Source organism: Mustela nigripes, chromosome 4 (assembly GCF_022355385.1).
Source record: "Mustela nigripes isolate SB6536 chromosome 4, MUSNIG.SB6536, whole genome shotgun sequence".
NCBI classification, from domain to species: Eukaryota; Metazoa; Chordata; class Mammalia; order Carnivora; family Mustelidae; genus Mustela; species Mustela nigripes.
In genome coordinates this window covers 115230772-115245362 of record NC_081560.1, presented here as the reverse complement: position 1 = coordinate 115245362, position 14591 = coordinate 115230772, and the positions used below count along the sequence as shown (strand labels likewise).

The 14591-nt window shown below is 42.8% G+C and overlaps 1 protein-coding gene across 1 annotated transcript; it reads right to left on the bottom strand.

Moving 5' to 3' along the window:
- Positions 1-6941: 6941 nt before the first annotated feature.
- ZP4 (zona pellucida glycoprotein 4) lies at positions 6942-13753 on the bottom strand. Its single transcript, XM_059395800.1, has 11 exons — positions 13582-13753; positions 13049-13339; positions 11974-12123; positions 10871-11058; positions 10228-10325; positions 9305-9435; positions 8930-9119; positions 8705-8852; positions 8325-8403; positions 7182-7298; positions 6942-7045 (listed from the first exon to the last, which is right to left on the bottom strand). The coding sequence occupies exons 1-11, from the start codon at positions 13751-13753 to the stop codon at positions 6942-6944; spliced, it is 1668 nt and encodes a 555-aa protein (XP_059251783.1).
- Between the last annotated feature and the right edge of the window lie 838 nt (positions 13754-14591).

The following is a 14591-nucleotide window of genomic DNA, read 5'->3' as shown; positions in this document are numbered from 1 at the left end:
CTTTGTCATGGTATTCAGTCCTTTCCATAACAGCAAAGATAAAAGAGTACTTGTTGGAAAAAGTGGGAAGAGAAGAGGTTGTTGAGTGGCTTCTAATTTCTGCTCCCCTTGGCCTATGGCTATTGCAATAAGACTTGCTCAGACTTTTATTGAAAAACAAGGCTTTGCCTCTTAAAAGGCAGAAGTGTGCTGTGGTGTAGGACAAAAGCACATTGCCAGCTCACAGCATGAAAATCCTGAGTGAGGAATTAGGGAAGTCAAATTTCCAAGGGATAGCCAGGAATCAAGACCAACAAAAATGACCAAAGGAGATTCAGAAAAGTCCAAGAGCTAAGAATTTAAATCCAGAAGGAAAGAAATAATTTAGTCCTTATTTCAGATATGAGAAAGTCAAGTCTGTAGAGGTTAAATGTTTTACCAACAGTCATGTAGCTAGTATCCTGGTCTGAATATTTTGGGTGAAGTTGGGGGCAGCAGGGGCTGACAATCTCTTAGAATGGTCACTGTGATAGCAGGTTCAATTTCTGGTTCTCTGTTATTTCTCCTGTTCTCAGACCATCTAAGTTCTCTGTAATTGTAATAGATCACTCTAATTTCAATTCCCAATACAAAAGGGAATTTTGTTGAACATGAAGATCAAAAAAAAAAAAAGTTTCAATATGTAGTGCTCAAATCAAGATATTATTTCCCATCATCTGCCAACTGTTTTGGGTTTTCTTAGATTTGTCCTAGGAGGAAATTCTATTTCTCTGGAAAGTGACAGAATGATGGAATCTTAACACTTAGGTCCTTAAGTGGTCAATGATCAGCAGATTTCCATCCTTCTTGACTGAAACTGTTACTTTTTATCTCTCAATATTACAGGTATTATGAATCTAAGATATTTCATAGGCTTATTTTAAATCTCCCTTGCTTATGGGCTGATTAGACATAGGGAGCAACAACCTCCCAGCTTGCTAACACTGAGGACATAGCAGTCTAATTGGATCTGCCAATACCAAGGTGCATAGTGTCAGAAAACAGAGTGATGATGGAAGGGACCCTTGTAGTCAGGACTAGGTACAGCCTAAGGAGGAGTAGCAGACACTGGACTATAGCAGATCTTACCTCTGAAAATAGGTGCCTCGCCTTAAGGGATATAGAGCAATTAGAACTCTTTTACATAGTTAATAGCGAGCCTGAGCGTAAAAAGTGAAATACTTTGGAAAACAGTTTGGCAGTTGCTTATGAAGTATACATTTCCCCAGGACTGAGCAGTTCAACTCTTTCACATCCAAGATCACATAGCTCCACATAAGTAAGGGATATTAGTTACCTCTTGTGCGTTAAAAAAAAGTCACCCCAGAAACGTAATGTCTTGTAAAAGTAATAATCAGTTCTTTTTCATGGTTGTGTAGAATCAGCTCAGCTGGGTGGTTCCAGTGCAAGGTATTTTTTATAAGGCTGTGGGCCAGAGGATTCTCTTCCAAGGAGGCACTCACATGGCTGTTTTCTGGTGAGAGGCCACAGGGCTGCTTCAGCATCCTTATTGTGGCAGGACAACTGACTTCTCCATAGACAAGGCAGAAGCTTCACAGTCTTTTATAACCTATGCCCCAGCCCATCATCACTTTTTTTTTTTTTTAAAGATTTTATTTATTTATTTATTTGACAGAGAGAAATCACAAGTAGATGGAGAGGCAGACAGAGAGAGACAGAGGGAAGCAGGCTCCCCACTGAGCAGAGAGCCCGATGCGGGACTCGATCCCAGCACCCTGAGATCATGACCTGAGCCGAAGGCAGCGGCTTAAACCACTGAGCCACCCAGGCGCCCCCATCATCACTTTTACTATGTTCTATTGTCACAGGGCCATTTTGGTTCAGAGGAAAAGATTGCATACGTTTGTTGTACACTAGGAAGGAAGCTGGTTACCAGTATTTAATAACTCCAAACTGGAAACCACTCAAATACCCATCAATAAGAAAAAAAAAAGAGGAGTTTTCTTTTTTATATATTTTATATTAAATATTTTATTTGAAAGAGATCATGATCGGAGGGGAAGGGTAGAGGGAGAAGCAGACTCCTCACTGAGCAGGGAGCGTGATGCAGGACTCAATCCCAGGACCCCAGGATCATGACCTGAGCCAAAGGCAGACACTTAACCGACTGAGCACTCATGTACCCTAAGCTATTTTTGAATGATCTTGTTTGAGGGAGAGGGGAGAGAAAGCAAACACAAACAGGTGCAGGAGCATGGGGAAAGGGACAAGCAGACTGTGAGGAGTATAGAGCCTGATGGGGGCCTCAGTCTCATGATCCTTAGATCATGACCTGAACCAAAAATTCAAGAGTCAATGCTCAACTGACTGAACCACCCACGCACCCCTAAACTGATATTTTTAATGTAAGGTAGTACATGAAAGAACAGTTGACACATGTAATGTAGATCTCAGACACTAAGGAGTCTGAACAGAAGTGTATGTATGGTTCCATTTACATAAAGTTCAAGAACAAGTAAAACCAACCTCTGGTGATAAGACAGCATCTCTAGAAAATGTTCACCAGGAATAAAAATGAAGAAACTTCCTGGGATTGCTTCATTTATTTTATCTTTTGATTAGGGTGGTGGTTAGACAAATATGTATTAGTAGGCTCTCTACAACATTGGTATGCCTTATATGCTTCATTGTATGTATATTAGGACTAGAGAAGTTAAGGAAAAAAAAATCCAGGAACTGTTAAACACCTGATCTTTCTGTATATGACTAGGCCATTTACTTTCTTCCACCCTGGCAGTGAACAGATGGACCTGGGACAAGGGATTCCTGGAATTTAGGAGTTATAAGACTCTTCCAGTCTACTTTGAATGAGTAGATCCATATAAATGTGGAAGAAATGTGAGCACTCGTAGTTTGTGGTCAAAGTTGGTGCTTCTTGGTCTTCAGTTACACAGAGCTTCCAATTGGCTTTTATACCATGTGAATGGACAAGATTGATACTTGAAGACATTATCAAGAAAAAAAGGTCTGAGAAGACAATTCAGGATAAATCAGATTTGTATTTGAAAAGTCAGAATATACTATGTTTTTAAATCTCAAAATATGTGCCTAAACAAAAGACAGATCAAGGAAATAGACAATTTAAGAACATTTCATCTGGAAATGAACTAGGGGGATAGAGACAAGGCAGAAGGGGGATAAAGCAGAAACAAGGATTTTTACTTGAGTTATTAGTCATGTACTCTGTATTAAAATTTTCTATCAACAAATCACAGATAGAAGACCAGAGAATGGTGATAGAGAATATTCTAAGTTCTAAAGCATATGGAATAGTCAAATACAGGAGTTCAGAAGTCAGAGTAATGGGCTGGAATAACCTTCCAGAATAACCTGGAGGTCAACAGAACAATATCTTCAAAATAGAGAATAGGCCACTCATCTGTAATTTGGTACCTAGCTAAACTGTCAAGAGCTAGCTTGGGGGAGGGGCAAGAAGAAAGATGCTCTCAGGCATCCAGGTTCTTAAAGTTTGCCTTCTATGCCATTCTTTCTCAAATGGATATCCAAAAAAAAAAAAAAAAAGTATATGGTGCCAGAGCTAAGTAACAAACTGAAACATGAGCTAAGATTCATCTGAGAGAAAGGGAAGCCATCAAAGGGAAATCTTAGGCTGATAGCTGTGTAACAGGCCTAGGGAGCTACTTAGAGAAGACTCTGCAAGATAAATTAGTGATAGGCACACAAGGGAATAAACAAAATGAGCAATTATTTTATCCAGGAAAAACCCATAATATACAAGAGCTAGAAATCAGTTTCATTAAGTTTGGAGTATATTGTGAAGGTAGGGAAGAGTCTGGGTGACAATATAAGCTTCTAAGAAGTTACCAGAAAAAGCTTATTAAAATTAGACAAATGCCAAAAAGTAGTATAAGTTTGAGAATGTTTAAGAATTATCTCCTCTGGGAATAATAAAGTTTCCAATTTAGCTAAGAGACTGTATTTATAAGCTATTCAAGTAATGGTTCCAACTGATACTTCACTTTAGAGCTATGATTTAACTTTAAGGTAAGTAGATTTAGCCAGCGGCTTTTCTATTCAAAGGTACACTATAATAATTTCTCCTTGCAATATTCCTTTTTCCCTGTTGAGCAGTCTAAGTTCCAATAAGGATTCCATGGTTAGAAAAGCAGAAACACCCTAGATACATAGAAATATGTTCTGTAGAGCTCTATTCCTGTAAGATTTTCTGAAAGAAAGTTTCCACAGTCACATATGTTTGGGAAATAGTTTTTAGCTCCCTTTGGAGGCTAACAACGCATTAATATAATCAATCTGAGAAACCTGGCTGGAGATAACCTGGCAAGTTCTAGGTCAAGGCTTAAGCTCCTTGATTTATTTCCTTGATTGGATCTAGTTTAAATATAGAGGTTACCACCTTTCCAAAAGAAAAAAAAGTGGGGGACACCTGGGTGGCTCAGTCAATTAAGCATCCAACTCTTGGTTTTGGCTCATGCCATGATCTCAGTGTCAAGCCCAAGTTGGGCTTGAGCTCAGTCAACACTGAGTCTATAGAACTCCACACACTGGCTTTGTTTTACTGGGATAAGCCAAGAACTCATGACCTTATTCACTTAGTTTTCTCACAGGCAGAGCAGGACTGGACTTGGCAATTCCTTCTCCTCATTCTCTTGATTTTTTCCCCCCTTATTTACCGTCATAATTTGTCTGCCCTTGTTGCTGGGACATCTTTCATGGTTTATGTTGCTTTTCTTCCCATGCTAGTATAATGCCTGTCACATAGGATGTCTAGTACATATTTGAATTTAGTGACTTCACTCATGCTGTAGCTCCTTGCTGAAGTAGCTCCTAGCCAGATGTGTGTGGCTAGTATAAGAATTTTTAATTAAGAGGGATGCCTGGGTGGCTGAGTTGGTTAGGCAACTGCCTTTGGCTCCGGTCATGATCCCAGGGTCCTGGGATCGAGCCCCACCTCGGGCTCCCTGCTCAGTGGGAAGCCTGCTTCTCCCTCTCTCTCTGCTGCTGTGCCTGCTTGTGCTCTCTTACTCTGTCAAATAAAGATCTTTTTAAAAAAAAAAAGAATTTTAATTAAGAAAAAAGAATTTTAATTAAATTTGGAAATACCTACTTTGTTCAGCTATGAGAAAACTTAATGTTTGGAACAATTTGGGTACATGAATCTGTTTTTTCACCTGTAGATATTAGGAGATGTAAAAATATGGTACTTCCAATTTTTAACCTGCAAATTGAAATGTGCTGCAAATATACATGGGTATAAAAATATCAAATTCTGCTTTACTGAAGTGATAAATTACATGTAAGTTTTTAATTTTTTAAAGATTAATTAGAGAGAGAGGTCACAAGTAGGCAGAGAGGCAGGCGGGGGCGGGGGGGGAGCAGGGCTCCCCGCTGAGCAGAGAGCCCAATGTGGCGCTCGATCCCAGGACCCTGGGATCATGACCTGAGCTGAAGGCAGAGGCTTTAACCCACTGAGCCACCCAGGCATCCCTAATTTATTTTAATTGTACTTAACCTAATACATCTATTCATGATTGCCCAGGTAACCTACTTTTATACTTGGTTACTGAGCAAGTTAACCACTATCACCACTGCAATCCAAGACCACTGTTCTTCCTCTTTAGCAAAAAGGAGAGTCTGTCATTAGTTCCAGACCTTTGTTCTAGGCATCTGTTTTAGGAGCCTCCCTCAAGCAAGTGTCAGGCAAACAGGCAAGCTGCAGAAAAACTTTGGTCAAGCTGAATCTCTGTCCCACTGGAAATTGGTCCTATGGAAGAACTGAGTATTTTTCAGTAGAATATGGAGTTAAGAACACAATATCTGAAATTAGACTTGAATTCATGGTCCAGTCTTGCCATTAGTTGACTAAGTGATACTGGGGAAGTTTGGCTCTATAGATGTTCCAAATCCTGGAAATTCGGGATTTACCTTTTTAGGTTTTCATAAAGCTCAAGTATGTTATCAAGCATCTAGGATCATTCCTGTCACATAAAAGGCATATAGTGTCCTTGTCAGTTAAGTAAATATTCATTCCCTGCTTAAAGCAGTATGAAGTGGAGGTAACTTGCCTACAAAGCAGGTATTTAAGTACCAAGATTAATGCCCTTAACTTTGCTGAAATATAAGGCAACCTAAAAGTTACTCCCTGAAGACAAATGGTGAAACAAAATTTCCCCAGGATTAATTTCAGAACTCCGCCATGATCAGAGTACAGAGTACCAAAGTATGACCAACAGTGTTAGTTACTAGAGAGCTGAACAGAATATTTACTTTAAGTCACCATGTGTTTCTTTTAATCTTAAGGACTCTTAAACTAGGGAATTGCTGGTATGGCTCAAAACTAAGCCTCTTCTGATCAAACCCCTTCAAGCTGACCAATCCATGATCAGATACTTCTTTTAGTCATTGTTTTTGACATTGGTTTTCAATGTGATGCTTAGAATATCATCCTCACCTCAGAAATGGTTAGAAATATAAGTTTTTAAGCCTTAGCTCAGACCTGCTTAAAATCTGGGGGTGGGACCAGTAATCAATTTCATCAGCCCCCTTTGATCCTGATGTACACTGAAGTTGGAGAACCAGTGTCTATAAGATACCAGACTAGCTCTAGGCTAGTTCTACCTTAGTTTGATGGATTTTGTGGAAGAGTTTTGTTTTATACTCCTCTTAAACTTGTAGCCTTCTCTGTATTTAGTTTATGACCTAACTTGTCAACCAACTATGAACTACTGAAGTGTTCCATTCAGAAATTAGAAGGACTGAAGGAGAGGCCCAGGGTATCATGGTTGTTATTCTGTTGTCATGCAAAATACTGCCCCAAGCTGGAAAGAGGAGATGCCAACAGCAGGTTATTTACTTTCTTTCAATTGAGAAGCTGGGCACAGTCTGATAGTTCAGTCTTGTTTTATTAACACAACTGGAATAATTCATCTCCATTTTCTGATAGCCAAGTAGGACACTAACAAGGCTCCAATGATTAAGGTCCCAGAAAGGCCTGCCATCCACAGAGCTTGGGAATCTACAGGAGAACCTGTGGGGTAAAAAGGTAGGTTAATGTATGCCAAGACCAAGTGATTCTATACCCTTTATATATATAAGTAGTTTTGGCTTGACTATTAGTTCACGTAAGGGGCTTCCAATAGCTGCTTAAGTCTCTGCCCACTCACTTGGTTTTTTATGGAGCTTTTCTGAGGAGTCCTTAGTGGCTTGGAGTAGGATCATGGGACCCTTGCTAGAAATGCTAGCAGTATGGTTATGAAAATGGATGTTGGAGTTTCTTCTTCCTGTCGAGAAAGGAGAGCTAGGGATTAGTTAGAATTCTTTGTACATGGATGGGAAGGAGAGAGTTAGGTCCTTCAATGGGCACAGCTCTGTTCCATGTCTTAAGTGTCTTAATAGAAACTCAAAGAAGTCCAAGAGTTTGTATCTAACACTGCTACCTTGTTTTCACCAGAATTTGATAATAGAATTATATTTGACTTTCCCCAAACTGCTATTCTTCTGTAAGAGGTATTTGGTCAGTAATAGTTTAATACCAAGACCTTTTCCTAAGCTACAAAGGTAGCTAAGACAGTAACAGAGCAAAGCTGTTTGAATCTCATTTCTATTCCCAGTTATAGGACCTTGGAAAAGTCAGTCTAAGTTTTAGAAGGGTATCTGTTTCTTTCAGAAGCATAGACATTTTAGAAAGGTGTAGAATATAGGTCAGAGTTAGGTTCTAAATATTTAATGCAGTATTTCATAACTATTATTGAGGTGTAAGTATACAAGGCCTACCCATACCAACAAGGGACTTAAAGCTTTAAGGGTCATGATTCCCAATGAATTCAGGAGCTAGACAGGTAAAAGTGGACCAGGTAGGAGTACACATACGTTATTGGAGGACTGGGTCTGACCAACTAGGACACCTACTCTGTCTGCAGTCATATGCTAACTATAGATCTTTAGGCCGTGTTGCTAGACAGGCCTATAAGCAGTTGTCAATGGCTTGGTTTGTGAGCTGGCCAGATAAAAGTTTTGTTCGACTGAGCCATGTGTAGGTCTTGGGCCAGTCTGATTCCTCAATTAGCTTTTTCCATATACATTTTGACTAAGGCTGAGACTTGAGGATTTATAGCTTATATTTAAGAGGCCTGGAATTCTAGAAAGCTTGTTATCTGTTCTGCTGCATCCTAAAAATTCCTAAAGTGGACTCATTAATAAGAGGATTCTTTACTTGGAATCATTTGCCTGTAGGCTAAAGAAGGTTAGCTGTGGGACTCAAGAGGATTTCAGGTCTGTCCTCCATTGTGGACAGCTTGACTACTCACTCCTGGCAACAGGACAGGTTATCATACAGGATGGTGTCCCAGCAGGCTGGCAGATGGACGCACTACAGTGTAGGTATACCTGGGAGCCAACAGAATAAAGATCATTGTACAGAACCACATCACAAGTCTTCCAACTTAACTCCCCGGGAAGAAGTTGAAAGTTGCTATATCCTGACATCCCAAGCAGATACTACAATAACACTAAAGAACTGGAGTCCAGTAGGCAAATGTCATTCATGCCATTGGACCAGCGATGGTGCTGAGGGAGTACCCAGCCACAATTAAGGAGCAGCCCTGGCCAAAGAGTGGTAGGATGTGGAAATAGTTAGGAGTTGAAGGGTTCGGAGCCCTGCTGAGGAGCACAGAGGGAAGCATCATACCAATCCTCCGAGTGCCTTCTTTGTCACTGAGTCCACAAAGCTGAAGGTGAAAATGCTGAAACGCTGGTAGTGAGATGGAAATGGAGGATCCAGGGCTTTCTGGACAGGGATCAGCTGCGTCTGATAGTTGTCTCCAGCGTAGGGGCACCTAAGCAAAGATAACCGACAGTCAGGAGAGGCTTCTCCTAAGGGACTCCAGCCCAAGTGCACAGAAGACCTCCTTACCCTTTCACCAGCATGGGCCACTGGCGCTGATGTTGAGGGTTTAGGCTGGGTGTGGCCCAACAGTGCTGGAGGAACAGCCCCAGGTAGGGGTCTGTTCTGTGGCGGATAGACACCTCCACGTAAATGGGATCCCGAAGCAGCTTCACCACTGGGTAGTCACTGGCAGTGTAATAGGATTCATAGTGCTTATCTGTAAGAGGCCAAAAGGAGTTGAAGCAATAAAACCAGAATTAGGAACTTCTATATTGCCTGAGACCGAGCATATACACATGAATACCTCCAGCAGGTCTTATTACTGGGCTATATCTCTTAATGCTCAGAGAAGAGCGAGGGCTCGAGACCATAGGCCGGATGCTCCTGCCAAGTGGTTCTTACCTTTGGCAATCTTGAGTTCCAGAGTAAGGGGTCCAGCCTGGGTTTCAGGAAGGGGTGGTGGGAGCGTAAAAATCTGGACATTAACCTGGGAGGCATTGCTGCTGATCAAGTAGCTGCAGCTAACTTGAAGCCTAAAAAAACACAAGAGCTTTGTTAGCTAGTGTGGGTAGTAGGATGGGCCAGGCCACCCTTCAGTTTTTAAAGGTTTTAGGAACCATTACATGCGAGGTACTGGACAAGTTTGTAAACCTAAGGGGTGTGGTTCCTGAGCTTATAGAAGCTAGATCTTAGTTGGGGAGAGCAATATGTAGACAGGATCATGGTCCGTGTGGTACTGCGAGAAAGAGGTGCTTTCTGTAGAAAGGGTAGTCCGGGAAGAGCTTGCAGGGGGTGGTCTTGAAGGAAGATAAGTAATGGAGGTAAGAGGAAGGAGAGAAACAGCAGACAGAACAGAGAATGGAGACGAGTTTGTCCTTTTAGGGAATCTTCAAGGGACTTCAGTCTGAGGTTGGGGAATAGGGAGTGAGGGATGGAGGGTATTCGGGGGGTTTGCACTGGAGAGGGAAGTAGGAGGTATTTTATGCAGGTGCTTCAGGTTCCGTTCATGTCAAGTTTAAGCTGTGACAAGACAATGAGGCAGCTTTAAGTGTGCCATTTTCTCTGAGGCATTGAGGGGATTCTTTCTGTTCCAGAAAGACTATGGAGGGAAAAGGCCAAATTGAGGGTCCAGATAACTGAAATAGGAGTCTGGGGGAGTTTGATGGCAGTGATTCAGGATGACTTGGTCAAATAATGGTCCTGGAGATTGGACAACCAAGGCAGGAGACAGGTTCTCCTGTTATGAAAAGAGGTTTTGTGGATTCCTATTTTATGGAAGAGAAGGCATTCTGGTTAAGCAAGATCAGGTTAACTAACACCTTTACCTGAAAATACTGTCACGGGTGATAGAACCATGGCTCCAAGCTCTCACATCTCTAGTTGCGACCAGCTCATTTTCATATACTACCCAGTCTCCAATGATCTAGACGTATGGGGAAAGAAATCTTATCATTCCTGTTAGCTAGGTGCCATTTTATTCAGAACTTGATCTCCCCTAGCAGTTAGCAGTGCTAGGCTATTTTAGGCTGCATTTTCTGCTCCTTGAACAGAGCAGAAGCAGGTGACAACTTGGGACATGATCACTTCACCTTTCCTCAGGATAAGGCAATAGGGCTTGTAGTACTCAAATGAGGCAGCCAGGAACAGGACCAGATAATGTTAGCCAACCTCCCTGCTTACTTCTCTGGGGCGATGTGGCAAGAAGAACCTATTCCTGGTTCCTCCCATCCAGGGCTTGGTAGAAGTCCTGGGCCCTTGAGCACAGCTGGGATCTTAGCTGAACGTCCAGGGGTGGTTTTGGCTTTCTCAGTGGTGAATATTCTTCTGTCCTAAAGACCATCATACGCACCATGCCGCAGTCAGCTGTCTCCTTCATGGCTAAGATATTCCATCTCTCCCTCCAGTCACTAGGGCATCTCTATCTGACTTCTAGAACTGGGAACAGAGCCAAAGGTCAACTGCTCTTACCCGTCTTGTGGTACCACAGGAATTTAATGGAAACCAAAAGGTGGCAAAGGTGTGTGTTGTCATCACAGGGGTGCATTCATGGTCATTCCTGAAGGCCAAGCGCACAGAATTTAAGAGCAGTGGGGGTGAGGTCACCTTCCGAGACACGACAATGGAGAAGTGGCCATCTTGGGTACAGTGGGACGTCACTGAAAAACCAGAGTGGCTGTGCTGAAAACAGGCCATACCTCCCGTTTTGAGCCAGATAGATAGAGAGTTTTGATTCCTCCCCTAAGAGGCTGGCAGTCCCAACTAATGGACTCTGTGCAAGTTCAGCTGTCCAGAGCTTAACTGACGCCCTGAACGAGCACCTGGATGGAGCCCCTGGATTTGAGTGTTGCCTCCACTGCTTTCTGAACAAACTTCAGCCAAGCATCTACACTCCTGGCTCTTGCTTCACTTATAAAATGGGCTTAATAGTACTTGCTTTGTTCTACTGGTCAGTATTCAGAGCTTAGAATAGAGTGTGGATTTTACATGTTTTGCATTAGAAAAACAGACTCTGATTTGGGACTCACAGGAAGCAGTCTGAAAGGGGGTTCTCAAGACACTTAACCTGTTCCCAAGCTGGCTGATTGTCTTACATTTCTGTCAACTAGTTATTTTTGCAAGTAGACTTAGCTTCTTGAGTTCATTGAATATTTGGTTTCTGGGCCCCTGGGTGGCTCAGTGGTTAAGCGTCTGCCTTTCGGTTAGGTCACGATCCCGAGGTCCTATGATCGAGACCTGCATTGGGCTCCCTGCTTGGCAGGAAGCCTGCTTCTCCCTCTCCTACTCCCTCTGCTTGTGTTCCCCCTCTTGCTGTCTCTGTCAAATAAACAGATAAAATATTTTAAAGAAAAAAAATATATTTGGTTTCTAGGAGAATTGACAAGGCAAGGCTGTAGAAAGTGATCAGTTAGGGTCAATATTCTAGGATACCCTCTGCTTATACACTAACTTCTGGTCATCTTTAACATTTGTCTTCTGGGGGTCGAGGGAAGAGGGAAGATCACTCTTCTCTGGATTTAATTGCAAGTTACTGGTACTTTTCTTTAGCTGGTTTCAGAGATGCACTAACTCACCTGTGTTTCCATAGTAACAGGAATTAGCCTCCAAATTGTAGCAGCAACCAACCTTCTCACAATCTCTTTGACTGATAGATGAAGGAGCACATGGCAGCCTGTCCCACACTGGGACAGAATCACACAGGTCAGCGTTTGGAGCATCTAGGGCTACATTTTGAAGAGGAGAGTAACAAGTTAGATAACAAAGCTAGATAACAAAGTTGGGTCTTAAGGAAAAAAAAAATCATTTCATTACTAAGTATTAGCATTCCCACAGATGTCTAGATGATCAGGGTAGCTCTGTATTACATGCTAGCAATAAGTTTCAGAAAGTTAAATAAATATTAAGTCCCCTGAAATTAAAAGAGCTCCTTTTTCCTTCAAGCAAAGAATTCTTCCTTCTGTAGAGGTGCTTCTCCATCTTCCTGTACTGTGAGTTAACGGGCGATCTTTTTGAAATGTGAGGTCTGGTACAGTAGGTTTGATACGGGGATTGGGATTCTGCATTCTACCTCTTTGGATTATATTTTGGGTACAAGGTAGGGGAAAAGAGGGAACTGCAAGTTTGAATCCCTTAGGACTTAAAGGTAGGGCTTTCAGAGCACAAGACAAGATTTGCTGAAGCTGAGTCACACTTCCTACTAATTCCCCAGTTAAGTGATCAAGTAGCCTCCAGCTGAAAGGGCTTAGCCCTATTTTCCGGGCACAGTTGATTCTCGGAGACATTTGCCAAGTATCCTTAATAGCTTTAGATCCTTCCCTGCGCTTCTCAAGACTGAGGAGTTCCTGGTCTTAGGCTAATTCTTGTTTGAATCCCAGCTCTGGAGCTCCCCAAGAGCTCCCCAGTGAGGGGCAGCAATAGCACATACAGTACTGGTTAGGACTGGGGAGGGGACAGTGCTCTGCCCTCTGTGGTGCCTGGCACCAAGTAATCTAGTCACTCAAGTAGTAATTCTCTTAAGGACCTCATGTGCAGGGGAGCTGGAGGACAGTCCTTCATGTCACTGTCATGGCACAGCACAGGTAGAAGAGCCCAAGAGCACCTTCCAGGCAGCTCAGCACCACCCAGACCCTGAGAGTTTCCAGCCCTTACCTGGGGGATCCACAGGACACTTAAGCAGCTTTGTCTTTGTAACCGTGCTGCGTCCAGTCACATCTGCTCCTTCAACTCCAAGTAGCATGATATAGTGGGGATCCTGGGGAGTCACCCCTGATGGTGGTGCAGGGGTTCGCAGCATTTGTGGCGATTGGGTGGTCCTTACCCACTCGGTGACATAGCAGCCGCTGTAAGAGGCTTCTAGCACCATGGAGCTGCCTGGGCCTTCCCTTAGCCGGGTTCCACAGCCAGAGTCATTCTGCAGCCTGTGTGGCAGCCCGTGGTTGTCTGGAGGGCAGGCAGGAGCGAAAAGCACAGGGGTTAGTGGCCACAGTCCTCAGTGCTAGGAAAGGATAGCCCGCTTTGCTGTCAGACCTCAAGGGGCAACAACAAGAAGAGAGACAGACTCTGGGAAGGGAAGTTATATTTTAGAGGATTCAGTCTATAGGAGAGGCTGCAGAGTTTACTAAAAGGGGAAAGTGTTAGGAAGGCAAACTAAAGGGCTAAGCTGAGTGAGTCATCAAACTTACCCCAGGCTATCAGAGTAGGAGCTGCTGTCCCCTGGCTCAGGTTTATGGTGAACTGAAGACTTTGTAGCCCACAATGGAGTTCACCAGGATAATCTGGTGCCTCCGGCTTCTGGTGGCCACTTAAAGCAAGAGACAAGAGTAAACAGAGCAAGATGGATTGCAGCATCCACATAGCGCCGCTAGGAGCCCCCACTGGCCGTAAGACCGGCCTAAACTCCCAAGAACCAGAGCTCCCCATGCTCCGTGAGGTTCTTTATATACAAAAGGAACTGACTTCAGGTGCACGCGTGTGTGATATGCAGGTGGACCTCCTTTGGGAAGGGTGATTCTTCCAGCTTCATTCACTTTGGGCCATGGTCTACAGCTGCATTACTTTAAACATTGCCATTGCAATCCAGGCAATTCCGAGCTTAGGAAAAATGTGGTACCTTTCAGCTAAAAGAGGCTTCCCCAGAGTTGCTCAAGGTAGCACTTATTCTAGTAGCTTATTGACTTTAGAAGACCATACGCTCGAATTTTGCACATTTGGGTAGGAATGTGAACTCTGTCATCTACGAACCCTGCAATCTGGCTCAGTTACAACCTTTTGGAAACTCAGGTTTCTCTTCTGTAAAATGGGAATAATATCTCCCTTTAATAGTGTTCTTGAGGGTTAAGTAAGGTGTTCTAGGTGTTAAGTAAGGTGTTCCAAGAACTGTGTGCCAAATACTTAGGCAAAGAGTGCTCAGTAAACACTGTTGGGGCCTTTTGGGATCCCCTGTTACCTTCATGGTTCTAAGCTTTGCAAAATTGGAAAATTGGAGCTTGGCTTGAAATTCCACAGAAATTTAACCTTGATTAAAAAAAAAAAAAAAGTGGATTTAGAACCTTTCCCTGGTCCTAAGAGTTCACCACTAGAGTCTTGACAAATTCCAAAGCTTTTATTTGCCATAGTTATCCTATTGGTCTCCTATCTAGGACATACGTAGAAATGTGGATCATAACATGGATTCCCTAAAGGAATTTGGCCT